The 17,771-nt window shown below is 36.7% G+C and overlaps 2 protein-coding genes across 3 annotated transcripts; one reads left to right on the top strand and one right to left on the bottom strand.

The window, feature by feature from the left end:
• The first annotated feature begins 4,314 nt into the window (after positions 1-4,314).
• On the top strand, positions 4,315-7,371 carry LOC110798947 (pentatricopeptide repeat-containing protein At2g30100, chloroplastic). Its single transcript, XM_022004143.2, has 3 exons — positions 4,315-4,590; positions 5,110-5,877; positions 6,333-7,371. The coding sequence occupies exons 2-3, from the start codon at positions 5,143-5,145 to the stop codon at positions 7,104-7,106; spliced, it is 1,509 nt and encodes a 502-aa protein (XP_021859835.1). The 5' UTR covers positions 4,315-4,590; positions 5,110-5,142; the 3' UTR covers positions 7,107-7,371.
• Positions 7,372-8,213: 842 nt separating this feature from the next.
• On the bottom strand, positions 8,214-12,407 carry LOC110798949 (probable inactive receptor-like protein kinase At3g56050). 2 transcript variants are annotated; one of them, XM_022004145.2, is made up of 10 exons: positions 12,259-12,407; positions 11,810-11,939; positions 11,558-11,696; positions 11,110-11,181; positions 10,815-10,958; positions 10,545-10,685; positions 9,773-10,299; positions 9,500-9,690; positions 9,278-9,410; positions 8,214-9,183 (listed from the first exon to the last, which is right to left on the bottom strand). In XM_022004145.2, exons 2-10 carry the CDS (start codon positions 11,904-11,906, stop codon positions 8,585-8,587), a joined length of 2,043 nt encoding a protein of 680 aa, XP_021859837.2. In that variant the 5' UTR covers positions 11,907-11,939; positions 12,259-12,407; the 3' UTR covers positions 8,214-8,584. The 2 variants fall into 2 exon arrangements, with proteins under 2 accessions (XP_021859837.2, XP_021859839.2); XM_022004147.2 differs by lacking the exons at positions 11,810-11,939; positions 12,259-12,407 and having other exon boundaries at positions 11,554-11,672.
• Between the last annotated feature and the right edge of the window lie 5,364 nt (positions 12,408-17,771).

Below are 17,771 nucleotides of genomic sequence, written 5' to 3'. Positions count from 1 at the left end.
AGGCAACGCTCAGGTAATCACCTATCAAACGAAGTCTAATCTCAAGATCGCAAGATTGGGATTGTCTTCCCATAAATCGGGATGAGATGCTTAAAAGTTGTACAAGGCCACTCGGAGAGCTAGAAACTGTGAAATGCATGGCCGTGCTCGGATGAATCATAGGCTATGATTATCTGTTTATTTGATCAGTTGAACTCTGAAACCGAGGAACACCTCTGGACATAATAAGGATGACAACTCTTACCTTATGTTCAAGAGCAAGCATCGAGCGACAAAGGAATTAGGAAATGCACACTTGTCCCTAAGGACAAGTGGGACACTGAAGGAAATAATGCCCTTGGTCCAAGTATGCATTCAATGTTAAGTCTAATAAATGCGGTTCAGTATTAATTAACAAGTTAATAATTCAGTGAGATCAAGTGAGCTGAATGCCTAGCTAGAGGCCGCTTCAGTCCAAGTGGAATTAATGATATTAATCCACAGCTTACTCTTGACTGAACCCGTAGGGTCACACAAATAGTACGTAAACGGATCAAGTATTTAATGGCATTAAATACTCCATCTATGGATATTCGAAATCGACGGATCTTGGTTTCAGTGGGAGCTGAGATCGTTACAGGCAAGAAATGAATACTCCGGAAACGATGATATTGCCGGAAACGGAAATATGGATCGTATCGGAAATATAAATATTATTCAAGTCGTAGATGTTGCCGGAAACGGAAACATGGTACGTATCGGAAAATATTATCGGAAATGGAAATATTGCCGGAATCGGAAATATTGCCGGAAACGGAAATATTGTCAGAATCAAAAATATTATCGGAATCGGAAAATAATTCCGGAAACGGAAATATTAAATATTTGTTCGAAACGGAAATTGATTCCGGAATCGGAAATGTTGAATATTGTTCGTATCGGAAATGAATTCCGGAATCGGGAAATTAATCGGAAGCGTATCGTACGAATTAGCATCGGACGAGGCCTGCCAGACGAAGGCCCAGCACGAAGCCGGGCCATCGCCCAGCAAGCCAGCGCGCCACAAACGCACCAGCCAAGGCTGCGCCAGGCCCACCGCAAGGCAGGCCCAGTGCGCGCCAAGGCTACGGCAGCGTGTGGGATTGCGGCAGTGGGCTGCGAGCACGCGGGCTGCGCGCACGCGCATGGCGCCCCTCGTGGGCTGCTGTGCGTGCGTGTGTGTTTGTGTGCTGCTCGAATCCTAAAGCTACCGGGATTTGTCATATGATTAAATCTAATCCTAAAAGATTTAGTTTATTTAATTAGAGTCCTAGTAGGATTATAATTAAATAAATTAGTATCCTAATAGGATTCCAAATCCTTTTCCATAACTCTATAAATAGGTGCCTAGGGTCACATATTTACATCGAGCATTCAAGTATTCAAAGTGAGTTTTTGAGAGCAAAATTCAGTCATACAATTGCCTATAAAGTTCCGAAAATTCAGAGTACCTTAAGGGCGATTCTAGTTGGTCAATCTTAAGGCGGATCCGGACGTGCTGTGGACTATCTACGGAGGGACGACACTTGGAGTCCTAAAGACTTGTTCTTGTTCGGTTCGGGCGCAGCTAGGGAAGGCACGCAACAAAGAGTATGCATCTTAACTATGCTAAATGATTATGTGTAAATAATATGTTTTCCTGGCTTAATGGTTTTTCCGCATGATTTATGAATTGTCATATGTATCATAACCTAACAGTCCAGGCATATGTTTGACCCTGCTGTTTGTTGTGATCACAACACAACAAACTTTGTGGAGTCATTCAATGCATGCAAAAAACCATACAGAGACATGCCTGTATTCTCATTGTTGGAAGGTATAGCTCACCACTTCATGTTCTGTTCCTTTATTTTCTGATGTTTGTGATGTTATGTGTATAATGTTGTTGTGTTGTTGTACAGCAATCAGAAAGTGGTGTATGGAGAGGGTTGGGGCAAGATTTGACATGGCAATTGATATGGAGGATGGTCAGTTGACTGAGTATGCCAAGAAAGAGGTGGATGAAAGAACAGGAGAGTCTAGGTTCTGCTATGCTACAGCCTGTGGTGGGGGGGAATTTGAAGTCAGAGATGCACATGTGAACTTCCCCATCAGGTTATCAACTAGAAGATGTGGGTGTGGGAAGTGGCAAATTTCTGGAATCCCCTGCAAGCATGCACTAAGGGTGATTTATGACCAAAGGCTGAACCCCATTGATTTTGTCTCCCCATTCTTCAAGTCTGCTGCATACAAGCTTACATATGCAGACCACATTCACCCCATGTCAGACCCAACACAGTGGCCTAACTTTTCTCTCCCTACCATTCAGCCTCCAGTCATCAAAAGACAAGCTGGCAGACCTGCTAAGAAGAGAAAGAGAGGACCAAATGAACCCAGGAAGGGGAAGAGGAACAACAATGTGAAATGTGGAAAGTGCAGGGAGTTTGGTCATAACTCAAGGACATGTAAGAATGGAGGACCAAGCACTGGACCAAGCACTTCAGCAGCAGCAGGAGCAAGTACATCACAAGGGGGTCCAAGGGGGAGGAAAAGAGCAAACACAGCAACTTAACCATGCACAAAGTTAAAAGTTAGTCAGTTTTTGGTGAATTGTAGGTGCACAAAGTTAAAATAGCTTAGGCAATTTACAGTTAGTATAACTTTTTGGAAAGAACACAAGTGCTTAAACAAGATGATTTTGTGCAGTTTCAATGGCATTTGTCCACTTAGAAATCAGTTTTTGTAAATCTCATATGCTTAAACAAGTCATGTTATTGCTTGAAATTTGTTACAACTCTACTTCATTGCTATCCAAATTAGAAATGCAAACATTATTACACGAATTTTTATTGCAAACTTGAATTGTTGTTTCTGTTGTTTAAGTTTCTTCTTCAATAGCTTCAACTCTTCATGCATTCCCCTGCTTCCTTCTTGCATTCCCCTGTTTTCTTCTTGCATTCCCCTGTTTTCATCAGCTCTGTTTCCCTTGCTTTGAGCTTCATCAAATGTCTGCTCAACAAAACCTTTGCACCACTTGAAATTATCACAAGGATCACACTTGTAGTAAAGCTTTTGCGGATTTTTAGCCGTTTCCGAGCTCCTAATTGCAAATCTTCTCCCACAATTGCAGTTTTTATTTGGAACTCTTAGGTATGACAAATTTGGGATGGAAGAGGATCCGGTTTTGGAATTAGAACTCATGGCTATTTAGGAAATAGAGGGCTAAACATGGAGCAAGTCAAGTGAACAACAGCCTTACTTATAGGCAGCATGAACATAACGGCTATATTGTATTAAAACTAGCCGTTGGATTCAAATTATGAAGTTTGGGTATTTGGTGCAAAGAACTTTACAAATAGGTGTATACTATGCAAAACCTTTATATTTAGGTACATTTTATGAATTTTAAACATGACTTAACGGAGGACTAACAGAAAGTCATAATAGGGGTATTTGGTGAACAGTTTTGAGTAAATAGGGGTATTTTATGAATTTTGAAATGCGCAGATGTATTTGGTGCATTATTGCAAACCTCAGGGCATTTCATGAAAAAGCCGTTTTAAATAAGAATGACATTTTGTAAAAAAACAAATGGTGTTTTGTTAAAAAATGGTACTTGTTTTTTAAAGAATGGTACATTTTAAAAGAAAATGGTACTTGATTTTTAAAGAATGGTACATTGTAAAAGAGAAATGGTACTTCATGTCACTTTCTCTCTCCTCTTTTTCTGTCATTCTCTTCTCTTTTATTTATTAATTTTGTCCTTTTCTGATTGTCCTATTCATTTTGTCATATTCCTAATTTGTTTGATGTTGGTGTAAATTTACGAAAATACCCCTGTGATGTGTTTGCTCATACATCACAGCATGCCCCCTCTCCAACCTCATATCACGTGTGGAGAAACAAAAAAAAACTCGTATCTTGGTTTGTATCGTCAAAAGGTCTTGCGCGCACAAGGTGCACAATAACTTTATTGTACACCAATATAACTTTTACTCATTTTCTTGTAACTTTAACCTAGTTTTAATTAACTTTTATATTAGTAAAAAAAAGTTGATAGATAAACATTTTAAAGGGTTATATGATTAATTTTATACATTATTAGTGATTTTGAAGAAATAAGTTTTATTAAAATGAAAAAAAAAATCACTAAAAAATAGATAACTTTTACATATATAAGCTTGACTTTTAAGCATTTTGAGTTAACTTTTACTCTAGTGTACAATATTTATTGTACAACCATTGTAAATAAGAATTTGTGTTGTATCGTATTGAAATCCCTGGTAGAGTCGCCAAAATTACCATTTTCTCCAAAGTAGCCGTCAATGGGAAATATCCATTACCAAGTAGGCAAGTAGTAGTAGCTCCAATTGGCCCACGTTTACGGTCTACATACATTCTACCACAACACCCCAAAATCAGACAGAAACAAAACCGCAGAAATTGTAGAAAACTACATTATCTAATTTTTAATTTATCCAATTTCCACTATTTTGGCTCACGCCGGTAGTTAAAGGGCATGGCAATTGGGGTTTTTTAGGGTCCGGAAGAGCTGATTGAACTCAACCTTCATCATTCTTTGGCTTATGTTTGGTATGTTCCTCATTTCTCGCTCTCTAAATATTTTTTAATTTTCCTAATTTGCTAGTTGGTGGAGTTTCAATATCCAATATCATTTGGTTTTTTTTTTGGATAATTCTGCCTAATTTCATGTACAATTTTATCTTTGCATGATCAAAGTTACTTTTATTCATCAATCTCTGACTGATTTTTTCAATTGAAGTCCATTTTATTCCCCGAAATCCTCAATTTTGATTTTTGTTGTAGATTGTTTTCTGGATTTTTAATTAAGTGGTGGGTTTTATCTTTAAATATTTCTTAATTTTTCTGGTAGGTGGAGTTTCACTATCCAATATCATTTGTTTTTTGGATAATTCTGCCTAATTTCATGTGCAATTTTGTATATATATGATTAAGTTTATATATATTCATCAATCTCCAACAGGGTTTTTCAATTGAATTCCAGTTTATTCCCCAAAATTCTGAAGTTTTGATTTTGTTGTAAATTGTTTTCTGGGTTTCTAATTTTAAGTGGTGGGTTTTATCTTTTAGGTTATTTTCTGGGTTTCTCTTGAAATTGTGAAAATGGTGAATGCAATTGGGTTTGCTCCGTTAAGCTATTGTTTAGAATCATCTTACCCTAGGTGGAAAGACCTTGTTGCGTTTAAGAACTTGAGGATTGAAGCATGCTCTAGGGTTTCGATTACTCAAAACTGTGATAAAAGGCTGAAATCTGTAGTCTCAATTCGGACTAAAGCTAGAGAGTTTAGGCTCTTTAACTCGGTTGAGTTGGACCGAGTTTTGACTAGCGGGGAGGAGGATGAAATGAGTGAAGAGTTCTTTGAAGCAATAGAAGAATTAGAGCGGATGGCAAGGGAACCATCGGATGTTCTTGAAGAAATGAATGACCGATTGTCGGCCCGAGAGTTGCAGCTGGTGTTGGTGTATTTTTCACAGGAGGGGAGGGATTCTTGGTGTGCATTAGAGGTGTTTGAGTGGTTGAAGAAAGAGAATCGCGTAGACAAGGAGACGATGGAGTTGATGGTTTCAATTATGTGTGGGTGGATTAAAAATATGATTGAAGCTGAAAAGGAAGTTGGGGAAGTGGTTGATCTTTTGGTTGACATGGATTGTGTTGGTCTGAAACCCAATTTTAGTATGATGGAGAAAGCCATTTCTGTTTACTGGGACTCGGGGAAGACAGGTCAAGCAGTTTCTTTTGTTGAGGAGGTATTGAGACGCGGAATCATGGCTTTAGAGGATAATGGGGATGATTTACGCAGGGGAGGCCCTGCTGGCTACCTTGCTTGGAAGATGATGGTAAGATTTCTTTTTTCTATTTCTGTCTAATATTGAATTCTATCTATCATAGATTCATAAGTCATATTACAAGTAGCTACGTATTACTTATAAATTTCAGGGCTAGGGAAATATGGGCTGTTTAAGAACGATGAACATTTCCAACTTTCAGATATATCTCCATATATGACGTCCAATAGAATTGATGATTTTGTCTAAGAACCTTCTCTTGTTGTTGCTTAATATCCTTAATTAATAGAAAATGCAGAAAACTGTGTTCTATACTCTGTAGTACTTTCTTAAAATTATGCAAATGGATCAACTTCAAATGGCCGTGAACACTTTATGATGAAGATTGTTGCAAGAAAATGAAACCTTTGCTTAGGTACCATGATCAGAGATACGTGTGAATGATGATTCACGCCCTCCATTTAAGGTTACTTGTTGTTTTAGCCTTCTTGTTTTTTTTCTTTTAGGAGAAAGGAGATTACAGGGACTCTGTGAAACTGGTGATTCGTTTGAAGGAAAGTGGGTTGAATCCTGAAACTTACAGCTATCTGATCGCAATGACGGCTGTGGTGAAAGAGATGAATGAAGTTGCAAAAGCATTGCGTAAACTAAAGGGTTATTCTAGGGCTGGTCTTGTTGCTGAGCTAGATGAAGAAAGTATTAAGCTTGTTGAGAAGCATCAGTGTGATCTTCTAGATGAAGGGATCCTACTATCGAGTTGGTTGATTCAGGAAGGAAACACATCAGTGCTTAGTTTAGTTCACGAGAAGCTCCTTGCTATGCATATTTGTGCTGGTCGTGGGCTTGATGCCGAAAGACAGTTGTGGGAGATGAAGCTTTTAGGCAAGGAGGTTGAGAGGTACTTTTATGACATAGTTTTAGCCATCTGCGCCTCTCAGAGAGAAGATGGAGCTGTTTCTAGACTACTGACTACATTAGAAGCTACAAGCTCTTCATCTAAAAAGAAAACCTTATCTTGGTTGCTCAGAGGCTATATCAAAGGTGGGAATTATGTGGATGCTGCAGGAACATTAGCCAAAATGCTTGATTCAGGAATACATCCAGATTACTTAGACCGGGTGGCTGTTCTGCAGGGTCTCAGAAGAATGATACAGCAAACTGGGAACTCAGAGATCTATCTTAGGCTGTGCAAGCGCCTATCAGATGCGGACTTGATCGGACCTTGTCTCGTATATATGTATATAAAGAAGTATAGGCTTTGGATTTTGAAGACGGTATAGGTTATAGTGTATGGTAGAGGTGTTACTCAAAAAACGTTTATGTGGTTCGCAAAGTTTACTTACGTCAGATCCTGTGACCGAGAGTTGAAGGAAGGCAGGAATTACTCTAGGATTAAGGTAAAAAAATTAATTTTGATGCCTAGAATGTTTTGTGTATATCAATATATGTATATAAATATGTGTATATCCTGTGTTGTTGACAATACCGAAGTTTTGGTGCCTGTGATTGTATATGTGTTACAAAATACAAAGTAGAAAAAGTAAAGCTACTCGTCTCCAGTGATTTTACTTGCTGCATCATTCAATTTTAGCATGAATGGTTCTCGGCTTCTTGCCCTTCTCGGCCTGATGTCTCGTCTGAAACAGGCAGAATTCTTTGCCGGTGCCACGGTGTTGAATATTTTTGTGAAGTGGCGGTGATTATTCATTGTTAATTTGTCATATTAATAAGTTGGTAGAGTACAACTTTTATAAAGCAAAGTGTGTACTCTGCAACTTAGTAATGTCATTTTACATTATACTAATGCAATTTGTCACATTTATATACTACGTAGTATTATAGTAGCAAACAAACAACCCTCTTCAAATCCGCCACCATGTGATCTTCCTTAATATTAATTAATCTTCAGATGCAAATGATGAACAAAAATTCCTTCATTAATCAATAAAGTCCACAGAAAAGGTCAAATTTACAGAACGCTTCCGATTTGCGTTTCATATTGTATTACCTCTTAACTTGAATAATACTTCACATAACATATTAACATTAGTTTGGGAATCACATTTTATCTAGTCATACTTTGACCTACATCTCTTACGCAACGCAAAGATCGCCCTTTTCCGAATTTGTCATTTAAGATCAACATACATGAATATTTGCTTAAATGTTAGAAAAATATTGCGCATTAAATAGTTGTACTAATTCTATATCTCGCCGTCACTTAATTAAATAGTTGTACCATATTTTATCAAACGCAGAATTTTTAAACAAGGTCTTCAGGGAATTCGTCTGATTCTTTTACTGTCTGTAGAACCTCTTCTAAAGAAAAGACTTTGTAAACAAGAACCTGTCTCAGTTATGAAACATGTTCAAGAAGTAAACCTACATTGAAAAATAAATTTAAAGAATCAAACAATGAGCTTAAATCGGATAAAGAATACATTTCCTAAAAATAGTTCGCGGCAGCTTATGAGCTTAATTGTCACAGTGACAAGCCCTAGCCGAGTAGCTGAACACAAGAGAGCTCTTCTTTCTCATTTACGGAGTATATACAAAAAATCACACGTTTAACATCCCCTAAACAAACCTGTTCTGTCCAAGAAGGCGAGATAGGTCTGTTCCAGTACTGGTTTTTTTATACTTGAATCATCTAGGGCGGCCATGGGCCATGGCTATGGTTTTGAGATGAAAACCATAACCATGCAAAAAAGTAAAAGAAAACTTTACGCTAGGATTTTACTTACAGGAGTAAACTCTTCTAACTTCCATCCATGGACAAAACTTCAAGCTCCGCCCACCACAGAGGAGATAACCTAGGAGTTGCCACATCAGGCCCCATACCTGTTATCTCTCTTAAACGTGCAGCAACGTTTTTCATAATCGGTCTGTCTCGTGGATCAGGGTGGACACAATCTTTTATGATGTGAAATAATCTCTGGACCTCCTCCATTTTAAACGAGGATAATGTTGGATCTATGATATCATGTGGTAAGTGATCTTTATCCAAGCACTCGAAAACCCAATCTGCTACAGAGCAATTATCATCCATGTAAGGCATCCTACCAGTAATTATTTCTAACAAAACAACCCCAAAATTGTATACATTTCCCTCTGTATCTGTCAATGCTGCCTCTAAAAGTTGCATGGAAGGTGATCTCATTTTAGACCTCGATCCCTCAGTCCAGAAGCTAAAATCTGATACTTTTGTCGCATAATCTTCTGAAAGGTATATGGATGAAGACTGCAGGTCCCTGTGAGTTATGGATGGTTTTAGCTGGTGCATATGTTCTAGGCAATATGCCATACCCATAACTACACGTAGACGCATCCTCCAATCCAACCGTTCAGCTTCTTGAACTGCAGACAAGGCACTCACTTGTCAGTTGTCACCAACAAAGAAAACAAACAAACTAGCTATTCAAAATAGATTTAGTTCGGATGAGAAACTCACTGTGTAAATGCTCAAATAGAGTTCCATTTGGTGCATACTCAAAAACCATCATTCTAGTAAAAGGCTTCTCCTCCTCACAAAATCCAATAAGGTTCACGAAATTCTTATGGTTCACTTTTGACAATGTCTCTATCTGTAAACAAAGCGGAAAAAATCAAATTAGATTCACCTGAAACAACTATAGGCAGGAATAGGTTTATTGCCAGTGCAAAGTATCAATACCTTCTTCCTAAACTGGGATTCCAATTTTCTTGACCATTCCTCAGAAGACTTCACTGAACTTGCCACAACAGCTATTTCAATGCCACTAGAAAGAGTACCTTTATATACAGTCCCATCATTTAAAGTGCCAATTATGTTACTGAAATCTTCACAAGCTGCTTCAAGTTCCACTCTCTTGAGCTTGGGCACACCTGGAGAACCAAAAAATCAGTTAAAAAAATGCTGGAACAGTAGTTGGTGCATAAGTGATGAAGCAACTTAAGGATATCACACCTGAAACAAATGCTTTTTGAAGCTGTCCACTTAGCCCTGTGGCCCAAGGTTTCACAGTACCCATCTTACTGCTTCTGCAGATGATAATGACAACTGCTGATATAACTAGAAGTATCGAGCCTCCGGCAACAGAGACCCAAATAACAACCCTATGATGATTTGAGTTGGAGCTCCTAGTGTTGTGTTGAACTCGATTCACTGGAGCAGCTTGTGCTGCTGGTGATACAGAAACAACAGGTGGATCTGCTGGTGTTGGAGAAGGGGGGTCAGCAAATATTACAGGAGCCGTAGCCAGCGCCGGTGAAAAGACGCCACTTGATGGCGATGGAGATGGTGACGGTGATGAGAAAGGAGAAGGGGATGGAGATGGAGATGGAGATGGCGAGTGCAAATGGGATGGGGAGGGAGATGGCGCTTGAACTGGTCGTTCTGTAGCAGGTCCTCTTCTGTTCCTAATCCTCCTAATTGGAAAACCAGGCACTTGCAGCAAGCTCCTTCCGACAAAATTATCTGGCCGGCCAGTATACCTGGTAAAGAAGCAAGGTACAGGTTATAATAGAACAACAAGGCAATTTCCGGAAACATAAAGAAACGGAGAGGATGTTTTATTTTGTCCTGGCGTTGTAACGGAAAAGGGCCATAGTTTTTTGTCATCCTTGAGCCCAATTTGATATTATTTATATGGAGATTAACCCCTCAACCATCATTTCGATGGTAATTTAAAATAGCAAGACAGATAGATTTAACATGAAATCATTTCATAGGCTCTCACCAAGAAAAAGATTTGCTGTTGCAGCATGCCTCAGCAGAAAAGGCACGTAGATCATCCTCATCCACTTGATGTTCAGATAGCATCTGCAGCTGATTAAGCTCTGGAGATAAGCTACCGAGGTCATTGTTGTTGTCCAGTAGACTGTATCAAATGCAAAGGAGAGACAAAAACAAATGGATTAATAGAAGCTCCCTAAAGAGAAAAACATACAAACAAGAATGATTATTGTAACATTTGATAATCATAGGCATAGCAACAGGATCTACTCACAGAATTGACAGCGATAAGTTGTTCCCGAGATTAGAAGGGAGCTGTCCGCTAAAATTGTTGTAACCCAAGTCTAACATTTCTAGTTCTTCCAAGTCAGCGATCTCACTTGGAATGATGCCGTCAAAGGAATTGTTGCGCAATATACTGATAATGAGAAAGAGAAACAGCAAAGCCAACAAACAAATCACTAAAAGGAACAAAAAATTACAAAACTACACTAAGGCCAGAATAATGAAAAGACAGAGTGGAGTGTAAGTATTCCATCAACAAAATAAAAACAAACTTATTATCTTACATTGATTTTATATGAGATAGATTTCCAAGTTCAGATGCTAGTGTTCCTCCAAGACAAAGATCCTTCAAATTCCTGTGAGTCGAAAATCACTGGTTTAGGCCTTTAGGGATTAATTTCACCAATGGTAGAGGAAAATATGATAGTGATATGAATATGAACAAAAAGTGCAGGGATTATTCATTAGTCATCACTAGTTTTTAAAAAAACACAATAATACACAAACATGAGAAAAATTGCCAATTTGAGTTGCTAGAACATGACTAATTAACTACAATGTGAGACAATTGCGGTAAGAATAAAATCTACTTAAATACTGAAAAAAATACAAGAAATTAAACAAATCAATCAATTTGAGTAACCAAAATATGAACATAATTCTAAAATCAAAATTGCCGAAAACAGAGAAAAAGATACTGAAAATAAAGAAAAGGGGACAAGACTAACATACAGAATTATAACATTGCCATCAGAGCAATAAACTCCAAACCAAGAACAATGATCCAAATCACCATCTTTATCATTCCAATTGGAAAGGGCGTTAAAGGGATCTCTCACAACTTTTTCTTTAAACTCCAACAAAGCCAACCCTGTCAATAAAATAAAAAATCAACATCCAATTCATTTCAGCTTAACCCCAGAAAAACCCAGAAATTAAATTTAATTTGAACCTTTGAAGAAGCAGAATCACTGATTTACCCACCTTCAGAATTAAGGGAAGAACAAGGAAGAACAAGCTGAAGATGAAACACTAGTACCAAATTCATCCCATAGAAGAACACCCACGAATTACTTCCCATCTTCAAATCACTAAAAAATACTGCAGAAATCTTCTGTAGCAAATTCAATCACATACTCAGGACAAAGTACCAAATTCGATGAACAAACAATGAACAGATCTTGGAATCTTCAGCAATGAGTAAAAAAAACACTTGAAATTTGAAGCAGGGAGGAGAGAGAATTGAGGATGAGAGGAAGAAGAAACGCGTTCACCATGAAAAGGGGGTTAGCATTTTGACTAGTTGAAGTAGATTAATATTTCTGGGTATTTTAAATTTTGGGGTTCTGGGAATTTTGGAGAGGTGGGTCTTAAATCTAAAAAACGAGTAGTAATAATGGGATTTTGAAAATGAAAAGGGGAAAGAAACTTACCAGGAAATTAACCTCCTTTTTTCTTGTGTCATAAATCCGCGTATTATTTCTCTAATTATTCAAAGAGCATTTGGAAAGAGCATTTAATTTTACTGAGATTAACGAGTTGATTAGGGATGATGAAATAGGAGGAGGACTGAGTAAAAGAGCAGGTGAGTTCCTTTCAGTGAGTTTGTCTGATTCAGGGGGTGTGCGTGCCTACGGAGCGACGACTAGTCAGCAACCTTCGCCCACCTTACAAAAGCCATCACTTTTAGACTACAGTCACTCTCGTGCATGTCATTTTGAACTGCTAAAGTTGAGTCCGGATCCTCTAGAGTTTTAATAAAACTTTACAAGGTAGAGTTTTATCTAAACCATACATTTTATAAATCAATGGCTCATATTGATGAGAAAAAATAGGGAAATTTTGGAAAGATAATATATGAACCACTAATTTTTCATTCAATGGTTGATATGCTCAAACTCTACCTTGTAGAGTTAATTTAGAACTCTAAAAGATCCAAAATCGCTAGGGTCTTGACATAATGGTTAAAATTAAAAGTTTGTATACTACAGATTCCGGGTTCGAGTTTATTCCCTCATTTATAATTGAAATTGTATCTTAAAAAAAACATTTCTTGCACATTTTAAAGCAACAAACACATTTCAGTAAATAGTAAGCAAATCAAAAAATAATTAAAGATGAAAATGATTGATACTTGGACGTAAATTATGGAGTGATTAAGGCATATTTTTATTGCGTTTGTTTTGTCAATAGTAATTTTAAGCTGTTAAATTTTTTAATTATGTCTAATTTGTTCATACACTCTGCAATTTTTTATATTATTAGGGGCGTTTTAGACTATTATACAGGGGGACGGCCAAAAGTTCATTTACATTACTCCCTCCGTCCCAGATTAGTTGTTACACTTTTATACTTTTAAATTAGGAATGATCCCACAATTATTATATTGTCTCTCTCTTCCCACTAATTTGTTCTTTGTCCCCACACCCTAAACATTCAAATAAAAAAATACCCCAATAAGTCCTACCACATCTACTTTTTCAATAAAATAATAATTGATAAACAAACAACCACTTATCACCTAAAACTTTGTGCAAAGTTAAGCGTAACAACTAATCTGGGACGGAGAGAGTAATATTTAATAACATCAAGATTTTCCTAATATAATGGAGATTATTCAATTTCGGGTGATTAGCATACATCTTATAAGCAAGGCCGCAAGGGTAATTGTTGTGCGGATTAGTACCGAATAATTTTTATTAGTTGTTTACTTGTCCAGGAGTAGGTGATATAGATAAATGGTATTTTGACAAAATTTCAAGTTCACCTTATTTAAAGAAAAACTCAATCGATCATACTAAACCAAATACAGAATAAGAGCTAGGAAGCGAAACTGTGTTAACGTCGTTGTATCAAGAGTTGAAATTGAAATCACTCATCTTTCAATTCCTAGATGAATGGTCAATTAATAAGTTAAATTATCCCCTTAAGTATAATATTTCTCTTAGATTTTGCAGGCTTAAACATGATTAACCGGGTAAAATGATTAAAGAAAGGAATGTTTGATTAGAATAATTAACCGGCTTTAAATGGTTCCTAATTAATTCGATTGTGAACAGATTGACGTATTTTTTCCATGTTTTGTGCCGACTATCTTTAACATATGATCAGTAATTCAGTACCCATTAATCCATGATCCACCCACCTATTAATTTCCTTATTTATATTTTGTACTTTTTATTTATTTATTATTTCCTTATTTATTTTTTGACCCACCAAATTTTGACTTCTTATCTTGCACCGTATCTACCGCAATAGTTAATACTAGCCCATTACTGTAAAATGTGAATTTAAAAGATTATGGAATGTCTTGGATCCCATATCTTGCACTTCACTCTATTTTCAAAGAAGTGGCAAATTAGCTTCATGATCATAAAGTTAATATCATTTTAGGCGTGAGAGTGATGGATAGCTCAGTTGGTTAGAGCTTCCATCCCGGTTCCAGGTGATCCTGGGATCGATTCTCATCCCTGCCCTTGTGGCTCATTTGCACCAAAAAAAAAAAATATCATTTTAGGCAAAATATGATATATATTGACCGAAAATGTCATTTTAGGCAAAATATGACCTATAACGACTAAATATGCTTTAAATGTGAATAAATAGATTGGAATATGTATTAGGAAGTCAATACTAAGCTCATAAAACATGTAATGAGGTTTAAATCTGCCATTAGGTTCTTTAGTACAAAATTGGGAGCGAAAATGTCTTATTTTAGCCTAAATATGACCTATATTGACCAAATAAGCCTTAAATGTGCATACATATATTGGAATGTTTCTTATAAATCTTAAATAGACCATATGAAACCTGTAAACGGTTTAAAATGATAAGTTAGGTTTATTTGTTCAAAGTTGGGCTAAAAAAGATAATATATTTGTTCCTTGACAGAAGTTCCTTATTTGTTATGCAAGTTGGGTTAATATATTTCAATTCTCGTAGGAAGCATACGAAAAGAATGTTGTTGAATGCTGTGAAAAATGCATTAATAAAGATCCCAATCAAATCTACTTTGAGACAGTAGGTGGGAGAAATAAGGGAAAAGTTCCCGGTCTAGGGAATGGAGCAGCTCCATATTATGAACCATCTTCTAGAAGGGGTGGTATTTCTTCTAACTCATACACTCATCTATTTATTCTCAACTCTCATCCCGTTTGGAAGAAACTCAACAACAACTGTCTCAAAAATCCATTGAGCTTGAAACAACAAAAGCTGAGATGATAAAAGCTATGGATGATGAGAGATTTCTGAGGCAAAGGGAGAGAGAAGAAGAGCGAAAGGAGAGAGAACAAGAGAGACTTGAGCGGCAGAGGGACGTCGCCGAGTTGAAAAGGGCAATGGAGTCCTATGAGAGGATGTTCAGTCAGTGTACTAATTTTCCTTTCTCGCAGTCGCAGGACCCTCGAGATCCCACTGGCGGCGGGACACCTTTGTGCTATGTAGTTAGTATTTATGTATGAGTTTGAACTAATTGTGCTAGATAGTTAGTATTTATGTATGAGTTTGAACTAATTGCAACTTTTCTTTATATACGCAACATCATGTTTAACAGGTTTGAACATCAAGATCATTATGAATTTTGTTGGTTGAGTTTGAACAGGGTTAATATAACTTTGAGCAGTTTTCATACGATTTTACAGGCTATATATTAATTCGTATATATACGACAATAGATCATGCAAAATGATATTTGCATACAAATTTACCGACCACTACAGGCAGGTTAACGACCGCAAAAACAAATATCAGAAGAAATTATAAAACCCAAATTAGCGACTAAATACGTATTTTAACGACTGACATAGGCGGTCACAAAATTTAGCGACTACATAGCCGGTCTCTAAGTTAACGACTGACTTAGCAGTCGCTAATTTAACGACCGCTTAAGGTAGTCGTTAAAATATCGACTGCTTTAGCAGTCGCTAATTTAACGACTGCTTTAACGGTCGTTAATTTAACGACTTCTTTAGTAGTCGCTAATTTAACGACTGCTTAAACAGTCGTTAATTTTACGACTGATAAGCAGTCGGTACTGCAGACGGTAAACTTTAGCGACCGCTTTTTAGTCGGAGATCTGCGAAATACCGTCCAAGTGAACACTGACCGACCTTTTGGGACCGTTGGCGGTCGCCAAACTTATTACCGACCGTTTTTCGTTTTTTACCGACCACTTTTGGCGATAAAAAATTAGCCAATTTCTTGTAGTGGTTGAAGGATCCACTCATTCCAGCTCTTAAAGTCCCTTTATTCCATGCCCCATCTATTTGAACTACCCTAGTTGACATGGGTAAGATTTTTAACCCTATGTTTGCAAAGAAAAAACCATGTAGAAAGATAGGCATCTGCTCCGGAGGATGAAGGAAACCTAGATTTGCACCTTCTTCTCCCTTGAAAACTTTATGTTGCTCCATAGCTAGCTGAAGTTGAATCTGAACAACAGTTACATCCCCAATTTGTGAACGGAAAATCCTTGAATTCTGTGTAACCCAAACAGCCACACTATAGCAATAAAAGAGACTTAAAGAAAAATTAAATAAATTTTTGTTATCATAAATGGTTAAACATGGACATAATTTTTTTTTTTTTATTGTTTAGAGTCCTACGTTGATGAATGGGAATGGTGATTAAAAGTTTACATCAATGAGACTATGAGAGTGATACCGTGTGTTTGATAACAATATGACTAATGTGTATGCATGACATGACGCCATGTCATTTAACGGTGGCACGTGGAGAAATGTCATGCATTATTTTAGAGATTTAATAATATATAGATACGAAGTATATGTATGGGGATAGGATTTTAGGATGCGTTTCATTCACCTGATTTTCACATATTTTTTCCTGAACTTATTTGAATTATTAAAACTTATGATAACTTATTTTAGTTATAAATTATACTTGTGTAAACCTTATTTTTCCTAGACTTATATTATATAAACTTATTTGTTCTAAAATAAGTGGAAATAAGGTGAAAAAAATAGAACCTTAATTACTATACCAATTCATTCTTATATCTTGCTGCGTGATCCGTATTTGTTTAAATTGTAAGGATCGATAGATGGGAAAATGAAAGATATATAGTAATAGAAATCCACTTTATTCATGTATTAGTCCTCATTCCTCTTCTTTTTCCACTCTAGAGATGATGAAAAGATCGACAAATTCACCCTTACTGAAAAGTAAGAAATGATAAGAGAATAAGAAAGTTAATAAGGCTATTCCAATAAATTTGTTAGTTCTCAACTCATACATAGTATCAAATAAGGGACATAAATAAAATTTGATAAATTTTGTAATCCATGACAAATTATTCATTATCCTCTATCTCTGTACTCATCTCGTAAGAAGCGACCGAGCATAAGCATTACACTTTATAATATGATAGGTTTATACACCATAATATGCCTTAATTATTACCAACACAATCATATGCATGCATGGACCATCAACCACACTCAACTCTAAAACTAATAAATTAAAAGGATACATCTTATAGTGTGCTTTTGTACGTTACACATACGGGGTAATAAATAATTAATGATCCGATCCCCATGCATTATTTGACAAATCTAGTGCTATAACATTATTTGTTTGGACCTACTCAACTTTATTCTACATATCGATCAACATATTGTGATATATAGAGGCAACTCTACATTTACGTTTAGACCCACTTCGTTGCCCATTTCCATGTGAAAGTTCCTTGGAATATATGAAGGTTGCCTTCTTTTCATCTGTAGCAAAACCAATGATTCTAACCCATACCGATGTACGAATCAAACGCTCTCTTACAGTCTCACAAAAGGATTTAAACTAAGATAGCAGGTGGCATTAAGCCACCCAATACAAAAGTACACTGCTAAACATGAGCAACAATTTGACTTTGTTGTGCGCAAATGCAGTATATTCACTAGGTTAGTAGTCCCACCAATTTTCTCTCCCA

This window comes from Spinacia oleracea, chromosome 6 (assembly GCF_020520425.1).
Source record: "Spinacia oleracea cultivar Varoflay chromosome 6, BTI_SOV_V1, whole genome shotgun sequence".
NCBI lineage: Eukaryota > Viridiplantae > Streptophyta > Magnoliopsida > Caryophyllales > Amaranthaceae > Spinacia > Spinacia oleracea.
This window is presented reverse-complemented; position numbering and strand designations above follow the sequence as displayed.